The sequence below is a fragment of the Saccopteryx leptura genome, chromosome X (assembly GCF_036850995.1).
Source record: "Saccopteryx leptura isolate mSacLep1 chromosome X, mSacLep1_pri_phased_curated, whole genome shotgun sequence".
NCBI classification, from domain to species: Eukaryota; Metazoa; Chordata; class Mammalia; order Chiroptera; family Emballonuridae; genus Saccopteryx; species Saccopteryx leptura.
In genome coordinates, this window is record NC_089516.1 from 65369053 (window position 1) to 65383275 (window position 14223).

The 14223-nt window shown below is 41.9% G+C and overlaps 1 protein-coding gene across 3 annotated transcripts in view; it reads right to left on the bottom strand.

The window, feature by feature from the left end:
- OGT (O-linked N-acetylglucosamine (GlcNAc) transferase) overlaps window positions 1-11834 on the bottom strand; it is a 53433-nt gene extending 41599 nt beyond the window's left edge. The window contains exons 1-3 of one of the 3 annotated variants that reach the window (XM_066357539.1): window positions 11576-11834; window positions 8616-8766; window positions 7501-7744 (exon numbers count right to left, since the gene is read on the bottom strand). In XM_066357539.1, the coding sequence (XP_066213636.1) occupies window positions 7501-7744; window positions 8616-8766; window positions 11576-11612 (432 nt within the window). In that variant the 5' untranslated portion in view covers window positions 11613-11834. Of the gene's footprint in view, window positions 1-7500; window positions 7745-8615; window positions 8797-11443; window positions 11508-11575 lie in introns of those variants that run through there. The other 2 variants (XM_066357538.1, XM_066357540.1) reach the window with 2 other exon arrangements.
- Window positions 11835-14223: the final 2389 nt, after the last annotated feature.

Consider the following 14223-nt stretch of genomic DNA (forward strand, 5'->3'; position numbering starts at 1 on the left):
CTAGAAGGTGCTGCTCCTAGACCCACCTAGGAGTTTTATATACCGTATTACCTTTCTAAAACCCTAAAAATTCAGAATTTCCAAATGCATTTAATCCCAACAGTTTCAGATAAAAGACTATGGGCCTTACTACAGCTTCTCACCTCCCCAAATGTCAGTCATGTTAAAAAAAATCAAGCCCTGGCCAAGTGGCTCAGTGTATAAAGCATCGTCCCGGCACGCCAAAGTTGCAGGTTCAATTCCCAGTTAGGTCACATACAAGAAGCACATGGAACAACTAAGTGGAACAGCAAGTTGATGCTTCTGTCCTTCTTTCTCTCTCTCTTCCTCCCTCCCTCCCTCCCTCTCTCTCAAATCAATGAAAATTTTTTTTTTTAAATCAAACGTTTGTTCAACTATTTTGTTAATGGTTATAATGAATCACTTCTATATCAAGGACCAAAATATTTCCATAGTAAAAAATAAAAAAAGGAGTATTTAGCTATAATTAGCTATCAGCAAACCTATCCCAAGGCTGCCAGGCATATTTAGAAACCTTGACTTCATTTCACTGTTAGAAAGAAGAATTACCATCCAACCAAAGCTTCAATCCGGGCACCTGCCACTAGACTACTCATTAGTATTAAGTGCCATTCGAGTTGAGTAGGTGAATAATGAAAAGCAGTTGGCACTGCTTTTTTATTAGCAGCACAACTGTGTTGCTAGTCATCTGACTCACCCGTCCCCGTCCCCATCCCTGTCCCTCAGTATGACGAGACACATCACCAGACAAGCGAGTCTAAATTTTTATATGTCCTTGTTTGCCTTTGTCATTCAAATCATCAGTCAGCAAGCAGAGACCCTAGCAAGAGGGAGTGGGTTTATCATTCCAAACTGTTCCATGGATAGAAGAGCCTTAAAATTAAGTCCTACAAAGTAGAATTTTGTCAACTGGGCCAAAGTAGCATCACATATATTATTCTATGTGCAACTATATTAGAATCAGGTGAATAATTTTACTGATAAACACTTCTGTGACTGTGTATTATCCTCCGTCAGGTGAAACAAAAGTCAGCCAGCAAAGAAAAGTTTGCTACATAACATCCTTAGGCTTGGCCATACTGGGTCAGTTCACTGATCTGCTCCATTTGTCCATCAAGCAATGACTGATGTTTTGGGAGAGAATGGTTGTCTTCAGTGACCTCAAGCATAAAAGGCTATTTATTACTAATTCTCAAAAAACATTATAGATATCACTGTTCTTATTCCAGGCCTAAGCACTCTTTAACCTTATACTCTCAGAAGTAACACATTCTCACATTCTATAATTTTCCTATCTACTTTGTATGATTATTTTCCCTAAACTTTAAAAGTTCCCATTTTGTTTTTGTAAACCATGTCTGAAAAATCTAATCTGTTCCTTCTACACCTGATTACTGTGGGTATACAAAGCTTTGGACTTTTACCAATTCCTGTCTTTTCTGAGCCATAATACTCAGAAGTCTTGCAATAATTCTTCAACAATGACCCTAATGGACTATAAACATCATAGCCAACTGTTGCATAATTTTACCCTCTAGTTTCTATAAACTCTTGGATGACTGCCATCCAACTCCTGACAGTGTATATATCTATATTTAGTTATATCATCTAGACTCATTACAGCATACTAAATCAAGTTAGCACAATGACCGTAGTTAAAAAAAGATTTTCTTCAAGATCACTATAAGATAATTGGTAAGGCAGTTTTAGAAAAAGGTAAAACATATCATATTAAATATAACAGTGAAATCTGATTCTCCAACTTAAGGGCCCAAACCTTATGCATGAACAGTTCATTTCTAGAAAAGTCAAGGATACGACTATTCACTGAAAAGTTCAAAACCTAAGACATCAATTGTTTCATTTGTCAAATCCAAATAATGTCTGCTAAGTGAATACATTTCTCAAACCCAGCCCATTCTATCCATTCCCAGGATAATATCTTTTTTTTTTTTTTTTGTATTTTTCTGAAGTTGGAAACGGGGAGGCAGTCAGACAGACTCCCGCATGCACCCGACCGGGATCCACCCGGCATGCCCACCAGGGAGCGATGCTCTGCCCATCTGGGGCGTTGTTCTGTTGCAACCAGAGCCATTCTAGTGCCTGAGGCAGAGGCCGTATAGCCATCCTCAGCGCCTGGACCAACCTTGCTCCAATGGAGTCTTGGCTGCGGGAAGGGGAAGAGAGAGACAGAGAGGAAGGAGAGGGGGAGGGGTGGAGAAGCAGATGGGTGCTTCTCCTGTGTGCCCTGGCCGGGAATTGAACCCAGTACTCCTGCATGCCAGGCTGACACTCTACCACTGAGCCAACCAGCCAGGGCCCAGGATAATATCTTTTATGCAAACTTTTATTAAATTCAATAATATGCCTGGAACTGTAAGGAAAAGAAATTACTAGAATCCTTAGCCTAGAGGAGATTACAAACTATGTGGAAAGACAAGGCACATACTGTATATATTTGTTTTCTGTGGCAGAGAAACAGATGGGGACAGACAGACAAGAAGGGAGAGAGATGAGAAGCATCAATTCTTCACTGCAGCTCCTTAGTTGTTCATTAATTGCTTTCTCATATATGCCTGGACCGGGGGGGGGGGGGGGGCCACCAGCTGAGCCAGTGACCCCTTGCTCAAACCAGAAGGCACATACATATTAAATGCTCCCATAGTGGGAACGAGTTTTACAGAAGTAAATGAACTCAAAAAAAAAGAAAAAAAAATAAGCTGGGCCTTAAAGGATAATTAGGACATTAATAGATGAAGGAGGACATTGTAGACAATAGTATGAATAAGAGGAAAAGTAGTATGAATAAGAGGAGATGGAAATGAGTAAGAATTTCCTGTATATTCACCCCTCCTAAGATTGACTCTATTTCCTGCGTCTCCTCCAAGGACCCCCAACCCCATCCTGACCCCACCATCTATATACACAAACCCACATGAAGTAACATCAGGCTGATAAAAACATACAGTTCTCTTTTTAATTTTATTTAGAAAATTAAATTTAATGGAATAACATTAAACAGTAAGAGTACATAGGTTTCAGGTAAATATTTCTATAGTATTTGAACTGTTTATTATGTTCTGTGTCCATCACCTAAAGTAAAATCATTTTCCATCATCCTATATTTGTCCCTCTTTACTCCCCTCCCCACAACCCCCTTCCCCTGGTAACCACTTCACTTGCACTTTAAAAAAAAACTTTTTCAAATTGAGGTGATAATTTAGTAAGCTCCATATGGAGACAACTTCGCAAATTCCGATGGGTATTCGAAGAGCTTTACAAAGCAAATACTGAAAAGATTCATCATGAGTACCAGGGAAAAGGGCTGAGGGTCCATACGTCCAAGCCTCTACGGTCCGCAGGGATGACTCTAAACTATGTAGACTAGATACCTCTCTAACTGCTACAGAGCCTGAAAGAAAAACATATACCCAGATGGAAAAACTCCAAAAACGAGTAAATGAATCTGTCAGTCCTTGCCAAAATCTGGGTGGCAGCCCAATTCCTGTGGTATTAACAACTGCCTACAGTTCTAAACTGCCTCTCAAATTAAATTCAAACTCCTCAGTCTTTCTATTCTTTCTAAATCTTCCAATTGACTCTTCTGTACTATACTTACTTCTCGTTACTACTTGACTCACCACTTCAGCCAAGGAAGTCTACTTGCTATTTACCTTCCTACAGAATGCTTAGGTTATAAGCACTCACTCAAGAAGATCTCCTGATTAATACTCTAACAATTATCATCCAAGGAACTTACACTTTTTATCCTTTATGGGTCAGATCCTGTTTCTTATTATAATCCACAACACATCCCCCCCCAACACATATCCCCAATTCCTAACAAAGCACTGCACACAGTAAGCTCTCAAATATTTAAATGTGACACTAGCACAGCAAATTTAAACAGCAGAGCAGAAAGGAATGGAAATATATGATTTTCTCCAGTAACACGTGATGGTCAGGATACAGTGGTAGCTTGGTGCCATGCACCCGCAATCAAATCAGAAGCACTAGTTCAACAACGAATAGACTCAGGAGCTTTTTACAAAGGACAATCCTATTCACAATTCATAAAAGGGATTGCCAGGTATGGGCACCTCTAGTGAGCCATCATGTGAAAAATTACCAGTTACAATAGCACCATCAAATACAATGGACTGAAATTTTAGTGAAATCATTAAATCATCCCACCTTACGAGAGATAATTCAGGATGTAAACATGTGAAACAGCTGACTTAAAAGTAATTTCTATAATCAAGTCACAGAATAACTTCTAAAATGATATAACATTAACTTAAAAAGGTAAACACTACTGCAAACAGGTTACCAAGAACACTACCTTACCATTTTACTTTTTCACCACTGCAAAACCAAAAGAAGCCAAGTCCCTTCCAATATTTTTCACAGAATGACTATGATTGAGGCCAGTAACGCACTGCCGGCAAGAACACACTGTAGGAACAGACTCAAGGTTCTGTCGGCGCTGAACTGACAAAGGCATTTGACAGAAAATCCAGTGAAGACTAGATATCCTGAAATACTTTAAAATATAATCAGATATAGTGATAGTTAAGTGAAATCAAGGTAGGTTGCACAATCGCTTTTTCATTCCTACTAGTAACTACAGAGGAATGAAGTGCCCCTTCTACTAGTAGAAACAGAACCAGATAGGGAGCACAGCTGCCATGAAGAGGTTCGATGCTGAAAAGCACAGTTCTGTCTCCCACTTCAGTTCTCCCTCCTCGTTTTACTTTTTGGGTTTAGTATGCTGTGGGAAGCAACGACTGCTCTGCCACACATGGGAGGGAACCGGAAACCTGAGCCAAGGGGATCAGAGTTCAAGATGTTTGGAGCCACAGCTGTGTACAAGGGCACAAGTGAGCTTACATCCAATCAACAAGTGCAGGGTGAAAACAACCTTGATTAATAAAGGGCAACAACCTAATTGTGACAACTAGGTGCACAAGTGAGCCCTGACCCTTGGTAAGAACTGGCCGAGCCCCGGGAGCAGCACGTACAGCAGGGTTCTCTAAAGTTTTTTGTGGGTGGGTAGCTCGCCAAACATTACCAAGTGCGCTCCAATTTACATCAACATGCATTGAGTAGCTCTGAAAGAATACATGAGAAATTGGTTGCCTCCAAGAAGGGTAGCTGGAAGACTTTATACTGTATCCATACGAAAAGCAATGAATTAAAAAATGTTTAATTTTATACTCTCAAAATTAGCTGTAGAAATAATAGATGCCATGAGAAACAAAATTATTTCAGATCTTTGTGCAAACTACTAGACCAAGCTTCAGTTTCTAACCTATGAAAGTAAGGGAAGGCAGGATATGATTGGTGCTTTCCAAACGGTGCTCAAGAGTTGCTTGAAGGGTGCGTTGCCCTCTCTGGGCACTTGATCACCTTGTTATCTTTTATTTCTTCTCTCTTGAATGTTTTCAAGATATTCATTTCAGGCTCAGGTTTTAATATCCCTTTCACCATTACTAGCTGTATAGTCCCCAAAAATTTAATAACCCATGAGTCTCATTTTTTTAAATAGCTAAAACTGAAAATACCACCTGCCTGACCTGTGTGACCCTGTGGATAGACTGCCAATCTGGAACAATGAGGCTGCCTGTTCAGAACCTCGTGCTTGCCCGGTTAAGGCACATACAACAAGCAATCAATGAACAACTAAAGTGAAGCAACTACAACTTGATGCTTCTCATTTCACTCTCTCCCCCTCTCAAAATTAATTAATTAATTAATTAATTAATTAAAAAGATTAACTTATTTATTTAAAAAAGGTAGGGAGAGAGAGACAAAAACATTGAGCTCCTCCTGTATGTGCCCTGACTGGGGAATCGAACCAGCAACCTCTGAGCTCCAGAATGATGCTCCAATCAACGGAGCTTTCCAGCCAGGGCTTTTCTTTGTTTTATTGTCTGAGTTTTAAGACAGAGAAAGGGAGGGACAGATGGGGGGAGGGATAAGGGAAGCATTTATTTGTTGTCCCACTCAGTAGTGCATTCAATTGTTGCTTTCCATGTGTGCCCTGACCTGGGATCGAACCCACAACCTTGTCATTTTGGGATGACACTCTTAACCAACTGACCTAACCAGCCAGAGCCCAAAAAAACCTTTTAAAAAAAAAGAATACCACCTATTTTGAACACTTATTGTGAGCATTATGAAAGACCAACGTCTGCCGGACCTGTGGTGGTGCAGTGGATAAAATGTCGACCTGGAATACTGAGGTCACCAGTTTGAAACCCCAGGCTCTTGCCTGGTCAATGCATATATGGGAGTTGATGCTTCCTGGTCCTCCCCACTCCCCACCTTCTCTCTCTCTCTCTCTCTCCTCACTAAAATAAATTAAAAAATAAAAAGTATTTTTTTAAAAATAAAAATAAAAAGATCAATGTCTGCTGACTGAAGCAACTGGCACAGTGTTTTGAGCACAAAGTAGACTTTCAATAAATGGGAGCTATAATAGTTCATTACACTTCCAGGGTTGCTGCAAAACTAAACGTTGACAATGTAGCTAGGAAATGTATTCTTACATTTTTCTGGATTCCTTCCATCCCTCTCTTTTGCAGGGGTCTCCAAACTTTTTACACAGGGGGCCAGTTCACTGTCCCTCGGACCGTTGGAGGGCCGCCACATACAGTGCTTCTCTCACTGACCACCAATAAAAGAGGTGCCCTTCTGGAAGTGAGGCGGGGGGGGGGGGGGATAAATGGCCTCAGGGGGCTGCATGCTAGTTTGGGGACGCCTGCTTTACAGTATACCTTTAAGTTTGTATCTATCTTCTCTCCCTAACCACATCAAACGTTCCTAGGACAGGTGTTGCTCTCGTACACCTTTCAGAGGCCCTAACACAATCAGAACCTCAATGTCTGCCAGCTGGGCCTCACTTGTTCCCCAGAAAACATCTGCAACTTCAACTCCAAAAATTCAGGAACTCTTCAAAAGCCTGAGTACTATTTTCACCTGAACTCTACCTTTAATTATGTTGAAGGAAAAAATAAGGATATTGAGGAAAAAATTCTGCAGCCTAGTTTTCATGCCACTGATCAATATATTGGCATCTTGTTTCCACTATTTTACGTTACAGATTAAGGACTTTCATCAACTTTTCCTTGAAAACCAATTAACTGTTGCAAACACCTATCAGACTTTATCCAAATGTAATTAGAACAGCCCAAAAGAACAGTATCATATGTTCTGTACTTTTTACAAGCACTATAAAAATAGTTTCTTGCAATAAGGACAATTTTTATGCTTTCGAATATGACTTTCTAGATAAAATAAATTTTAAAACAAGATGCAGACATGATCAAAGCAATTCCACCATTTTAAGTAGACAAACATTTGTAAACTCTTGACTTTATTCCATGTAAAAAGCTATTTTAGTGTCTGAGCTATCAAACTATGTTTCTTTCTGCACTTTTGTGAAGGAAAAATAATAACCATTAAAATTGTACTCACAGGATTGTACTGAAGAGCAGAGACATAAGCTTGTACTGCCCCTTCCATGTCACCTGCTGCTACCAATGCGGCTGCCAGGTTAATATAACCATCGATGAAATCTGGCTTGAGACGCAATGCATGCCGGTAATGCTCAATTGCTTCCTGCAACTGTCCTCTTTCCTTGTATACATTCCCCAAATTCGAATAGGCTTCGGCCAGAAGGGGGTTCTGTTTAATCGCCAGAGTGCTAAAGTGAGCAGATCTAAAAAAGGTAATGTGTTGATACAGGGGCACACATGTTAGAGAAAAAAGGGACAGCCCACACACAACTCAAACAGTTTTTGAAGACCCTGTGCTATTGCTAATTATATAACAATAACATTATGTTTTAACTAATACACAGGAAAAAATTTGGAAATCAAAGCTTTTCAAAAGTGGAGGTATTCCAGATTTCAAATTGGAAAACTCTTTTTCCTTATGAGATAAAATTCTTACTGGAGACTTATTACCAAACTTCCGCTCTGTAAACCATGATTATTAAGATCAAGAATGAAAATGCTACATGCATGAGTCTACGCTCACTTTCCATTCGTCGGTAAGACTTAATGACGCATGTCTTTAAATAGACCAGAATGACAATTTATTAAAAGGATAAAAGCACAGAATCTTCCCTTTTGGTTAATTCCACTGCTTAGCTAAAAGCAGCAAATTACAGCAATTTAATGATGGTCTTTGCAACTAGAACTGCATGTGCACCTCGTACCACAGCATATACACCATCATTTCTCAGTACTCTGTCCTTCAAGATGACGTGTCTTACAAACATGAGACTGGATGCCCAAATGTATGCTACGAATATTTATTACCTGAACAGAGTTAAGAAAACAGCAAACTTAGATTAGGTGGAAAAATCTAGAAAAGGTCCTAGTCACATTGATAGTATAACCACCTCAGGAGGAGGGAGAAAAACTGGCAGCTGGGCACGTCACAAGTGAACAAGACAGCAGATGTGCATTGGTGGCTCAGTTGAAACCCAGTATAAGAAACATTTCAAGTTCAAATATTTAACTATCATTTTTCAAGCTCAGCACGCAGAGGCAGCAATCACCAGACGGTACCCCCACATCTCCTACCTGTCCAGCCTTCGACACTGGAAGTGTATAGACGAAAGTAATAAAAGCACACCAGTATTGTCTGGCTCTTGTCTCCAGAGCTGCATGCAGTGTCTCTCAGCTGCCTCAAAATCTCCTGCCTGATATTCTCGATGTGCCAACTCAGCTAACCCTTGGAAGGAAAGCATACGTTTCGTTGGTTCTGGAGAATCATCAAAACATTTGAGGGAAGGAGGGGGAAAACAAAAAGTTAGAAATGCAAACAAAAAAATGTAAAAATATGGTCTATTAAACTTAAAGATGAAAATGCTTGAAACTATGTAAAGCACTAGAGTGTTCTGCACATTATTTGTACCCCCAAGTTAACATCAGGTGCAGAATTTGCATTTTTAGAATTGATCCATTAAGTTTCTTTCCCAGACTAGATAAAAATATTTGCTTCCAAATAAGATTACATTATACAACCACGAATACTTTGTATTTTACAGTTATAAACCAGAGGTACCATGTAAAGATTCAGTAAACATTTTCAGTTAACATATAGAAACAAAATATAAAACGTGATTGGCAAGGTCACAAAGGTTTAATAATGTCAGAATATAACCCACTGGCAAACTTAATAGTTTGTCCAAGGTTTTAAGTTGAATTTTTGGGGGTGGGAGGTTGGATTTCCAGGTTGTACTAGTAGTAACAATCTATCTCTTAACCTGGTGGAGACACAAGATGTGTTTTCAATTCAAAATTATTTTGTTGTTTTTGTATACTTCACAACTTCATTTGTTTAAGTTAACGGCAACACTAGAATCATGTATAAGGGAAAAGAACTAAAAGTCAAGGTGCTATTTTTAAAACAGCTGATAAACAAGATGAATTCATCTGTCAAGAGCCAAAATGTTTAAAGGGGTCACTAAACATTTTAAATAAAGACCCAAAATTATATTGTTCCTCTACCATCCCAAATTCACAATGAAACCAATTAGCTAAATCCCAACCACGCTGGTTTAACGCTGGCATTTTCCAAAGAGCTCTGACACTGACTAAAGGTTTAAGATATCACAAACAATCCTCTATAAACCAAGCAGTTACCTATGACTGCAATGATTTCTTAAAAGAATGGGAATACTCTAAAATATAAAACCATTGAATAAAGTGCAACAGAATGAATAATAAATGAAAGCACTTTGCTGTGTCTAAGTGACTTAACTCAAATACATCAAGGATACAGCTAAAGCCCACAGGTTGTAAAAAATCAACAACACCTAAATCTCAGGTGTAATACTTAAACAATATTACATTACTGTAATGTCACCAGATGGCTGCAATGGGAAACCATGTACAAGTTACTTAAATTCTACCAAGGTCACAGTGACCAGCTCAAATTTGAGCCAAGCTCCCCAATCATTAGACCTGGCAAGTGATCTGTATACTCAGGAAAGCAAATAAATTTCCTGAACAGAATACACAGCTGACCCCTAACTTAAGAGCAGAAAGACTTGCATCCAAATCTGAGGGAGACATATCTCTAATAGAAACTAGAAAATTACATTTTAGACAAATTTCTAGAACTTCTTAGCTCCTTATTTCAACACATTACTTTATCAACTTTTCAAAGCCACTTATCTGTTTTAACACTTGAAATGACAACTCCCTCAAATAAAATAACACACATTAAAAAGGGCAAGCTAGTACAAACCGTAAATCTCAAAAATCCCTGGGAAAGAGGGCAACACTGATTATTAATCCCACTACCTGTAATAATGGATAAAATACGACTGAAGATTCACCTATTACTTACTGCGCAATGTCCAAAAATAGTAAATAAAACCCTGGACAGATCTCAACTGAGAAACAACAACAAAAAAGAACCTCATGGGAAACCTTAGAACTACAGCTCAATCCCCGCCGCCTCAAATAGCCTAAATAGGGAAAGGCAGCTGAAGGACGCTCCAATAATTTGGTTGTTTTCTTTATTTTTAGTACCAAATGCTCTCGACTGAATTGTGTAAAAGGGCAACTGCCTTGCACTTGTGCAACCAACACTCCAGTTGCTTTACAAACTCTTCAAGCAGGGATGAAAACTTAAAAAAAAAATACACGCCCTAGGAATAAAGAGACACTGAGCTCAAGAATGGGGATGGAAGACCCAGAGGCGGCGGCGGAGGAATACAAGGAGAAAGTAACACAAAGCAAGAATTCGGCCCGAGGGTGGTCACCGCCAAAGCCCCAGCACCAGGGTGGTTTCGCCCCGAGGGTAGGAAGTGGACCACCGGGCAGGCACCACCGCTAAGGAAAGGGTGTGGTTCCCCGCGGGAGGGAGGGAAGGAGGGAGGGAGAGCCGGCTGGGAAATCCAGACTGGGGCAGCGGGTGTTGGGCACTGGCAGAAGGAGCCCCTGGAAATTTCCAATATCGGAGCCACCGGAGCGCAGGAACAGCAGCGAGGCACTGCCCAGCGGGGGGCCGCTCGCCAGCCCGTCTTCTCGAGATGACTCGGAGCACATGGAGAAGCCTTTGCTCATCCCTGGGTGATGCCAAGTGCGGGGATGACCGCGTCGGCACGGGACGATCCCATCGGCATGGCACCCCCACCCTGCATTGACAGAGGACCCTGCCGGGCAAAGGAGAAAGGGCTGAATGGGAAGGGGGAGGGCCGGGGAGCCGACTTGGGGGCGAAGGAGGGCGAAAGGACAGGATTTCAACGCAGTACGTTCTGAGACAATCTAAGCGTGCACGGTAACAAGCGTCCCGAGAGCGCGCCAAGCTAGGGCATTGGTGAGATGAAAATGCAAGAACAGAAGCCAAAAGCAAAGAAGCGAGAGGAAATGCTGGTGGGCAGACGACAGCGGAAAACCTGATCAGGTGCCTGTGGACGACGCAAAGCTCAGTGGTGCACTGATGTCATGGGGTGGTCGGAGGGAAGGTAGGGGTGATGACGGCGCGAGACCCGCGACGGGGCATCTGCAAGGTGGAAGGGACACCGTACCTGTGCTGTCGGCCACGTTGCCCACGGAAGACGCCATCTGGAGCTTCTAGAGGGAGGGCGAGGTGGGGGTGACTCAGTCCAGCTGCACCGCCACTACCAGCGAGAACGTTTCTGCAGGCAGCAGTGAGAGAGCGGCCACCGGGCCGGTGCTCTGGCAGGCTGGAGCGGCGGCAGCACTTCCAGGTTTCGAACCTCAGGAACTCTGGTTGGCCATCTACCTCTCACGGTCTTGAAATGGCGGCGACGGCTCCTCCGCCAAAACAACACGAACCGGAACTACTTTCTATTACAATCAAGTACCAGCGCGGAAGGAGCACAGAATCAGTTCCATTTCGAAATGCGTAGAAGCTCTCGAGTACCCTTCCGCGCTGGGCCCATTGCGACAAACGGGATTGCGTCCAGGGCGCAATGGAGTGGCCCTGTCAACCCGGCTCCGGGTTAGGGCACTGTTTGGGGCGGGAGCAGCCAACTTTTTTTTTAACAGGGAGGCGAAAGGTTAAAAAGAAACCCATACACGTGACCGATACATTTTTGCCAAAGTGGTATCGTCTCTTACCTAGCCAAGAATGTAGACGTTAACATAAATGCCAAAGGCGTCTATAAAAGTTTAATCAACTTTATTCCTACAAAAAACGCCTGCTTACAAGGCTGATGAGGCAATTCTGAGCATGCAAATGTAAAACGGTTATATTTCAAAAACTGAACTCTTCGAAACCATGGGAAGCATGTTCCAATTTTAACACGTCTTAATTCTGACTTCAGCCATGGATTTAAGCACTTTGATGAAAAGGACTAGTCCTTTCACAGGGCCAGATGAATCCAAACAGCTCATATCTTGGCCATTCAGCCCGAAACTTCCAAATCGTTTTAGTATTCAGACACTTCTGCCCATTGTATTAGAGCAAAAGCTTCCTAACGCACGAACATGCTGCGAATTTGCATTCCAAAGGCAACCATTAAAATGTTAAAGGTGACTCGTATTTGTTAAAATCCAGGACTTTCTCCTGAGTCATCACTTCAAGTCCACCAAAGACCTTTACAAATCCTCACAATCGAAAATTTCTTTTAGCTCAAGGCAGTGCAGCAATCAAGTGAATTCACTTGCTAGTCTACCTAAACCACGCCTCTAGATTGAATCGGAGTTGCCTCCGCTTCCTTGAACACATTAGCTTTTATGATCCTTATTCAGTTTCGGGTCCACTCTGTAGACATTTTGTCACATTAGTGTTTATACCTCATCTCTTGGTCCAGAAAGATTTAAGGTAGCTTGTCACATCAGCAAGAAATTATAAACCAAGGGAGGCAACAAGTTGCATCTCTCAGAGCCTTTTAATTTCAAAAAGTCCTTATCTAGGAAAACAGGTCGGTAACTATTCAACACGTGTATACTACCTAGCCACGTGACCACATTAAAAAAAAAATACCAGGTCCTTAAGTTGTTTCCATTTCTTTGAGATAGTTTCACAAACTGTTAATTACGAAAATGAGCACAGAGAAAAATCATATTTATATTGTTTTCCATCACATCCACTACACATACCCTCCTGGAAATCGGGCACCAACCTCTTCTCTTAATTTTATTTAACTGGTAAAGTATCCCCCCCACAAATGCCCCATCTGTGGTGAATAAACTTGGCTCTTCTTTTAGAACAGACTTCTCAGATTCCATTGGCAGATGTTTAGGCCGTACTGATTAGTGGGTGCTAGCTAATTAAGTTAAACTGTTGTTGCTGTTGTTGTTGTTAAATGCCAGGTCGTGTTCCCAGGCAGGCAGGTATTTTGGCCACCCATACTTGTGGTCCTTGTCCTGAGAGGAGAGCAGGCGGATGTATGACACATTTTGCTGCTTGGAAAACTGCACGGTGTGGCTCACAGTTTAATAAGGGAAAGCGCCCGTTGGAGTCTCAAGAACCAACTCCGGGTTCCTTCCAGGAATAGCACCTGGAGCGTTTAATTTGAAGGACTTACTCATCGGGCAAAAATACACCTTCTTTGGCCGATCTTGTAACAGTTTTATCTCTGTGTGCGAGGCACTGCGGGGGACACACCAATCAACACGGAAATCTTTGCCCTCCAGGAGGAGCCTGAAGCCCAATTAGGTTAAAAAAAAAAAAAAAAAAAAAAAAGCCGATAGCGCCTGTAACACGAAAACAGGTTACATTATATAAACATCTGGGGAGAGAAGAGTCACTTCAGGCTGGAGGAGGGCGAACAGGAAGGCTCAGGGGGGTGCTTTTTTGTGTGTTCTCTTTAATGCCGCTTGTTTCCCTCCCTCCCTTTTACGTGCAGCAATTCTCAATTCGTCATCCTTTGAAGTAAATCAGCCGCTTCCTCAGCCCCGGTCCCAAAGTTTGCCCCGGTAATGACACCACTAGTGTTGTGCTCGTGTGCTGTTACTGTGTAACAAATCACCGCAAATTCAGCGGCTTGAAACAGCCCCCATTCGGCCGCCGTCGCGCCCGCGCCGAGCGAGCGAGCGAGCGTGTGACAAGCTTTGGCTGCTGTCGCCGCTACCGCTGGAAAATGGCTCCGAATGTTCAATGTAGCTGGAAAAATACGTGCATGTAGCACCGCTGTCTCTCCAGATGTTTGGGTATAATATCCCAGCGAGAGATTCATACCTCTGGCAGATTAGGTAACTAGGCTGA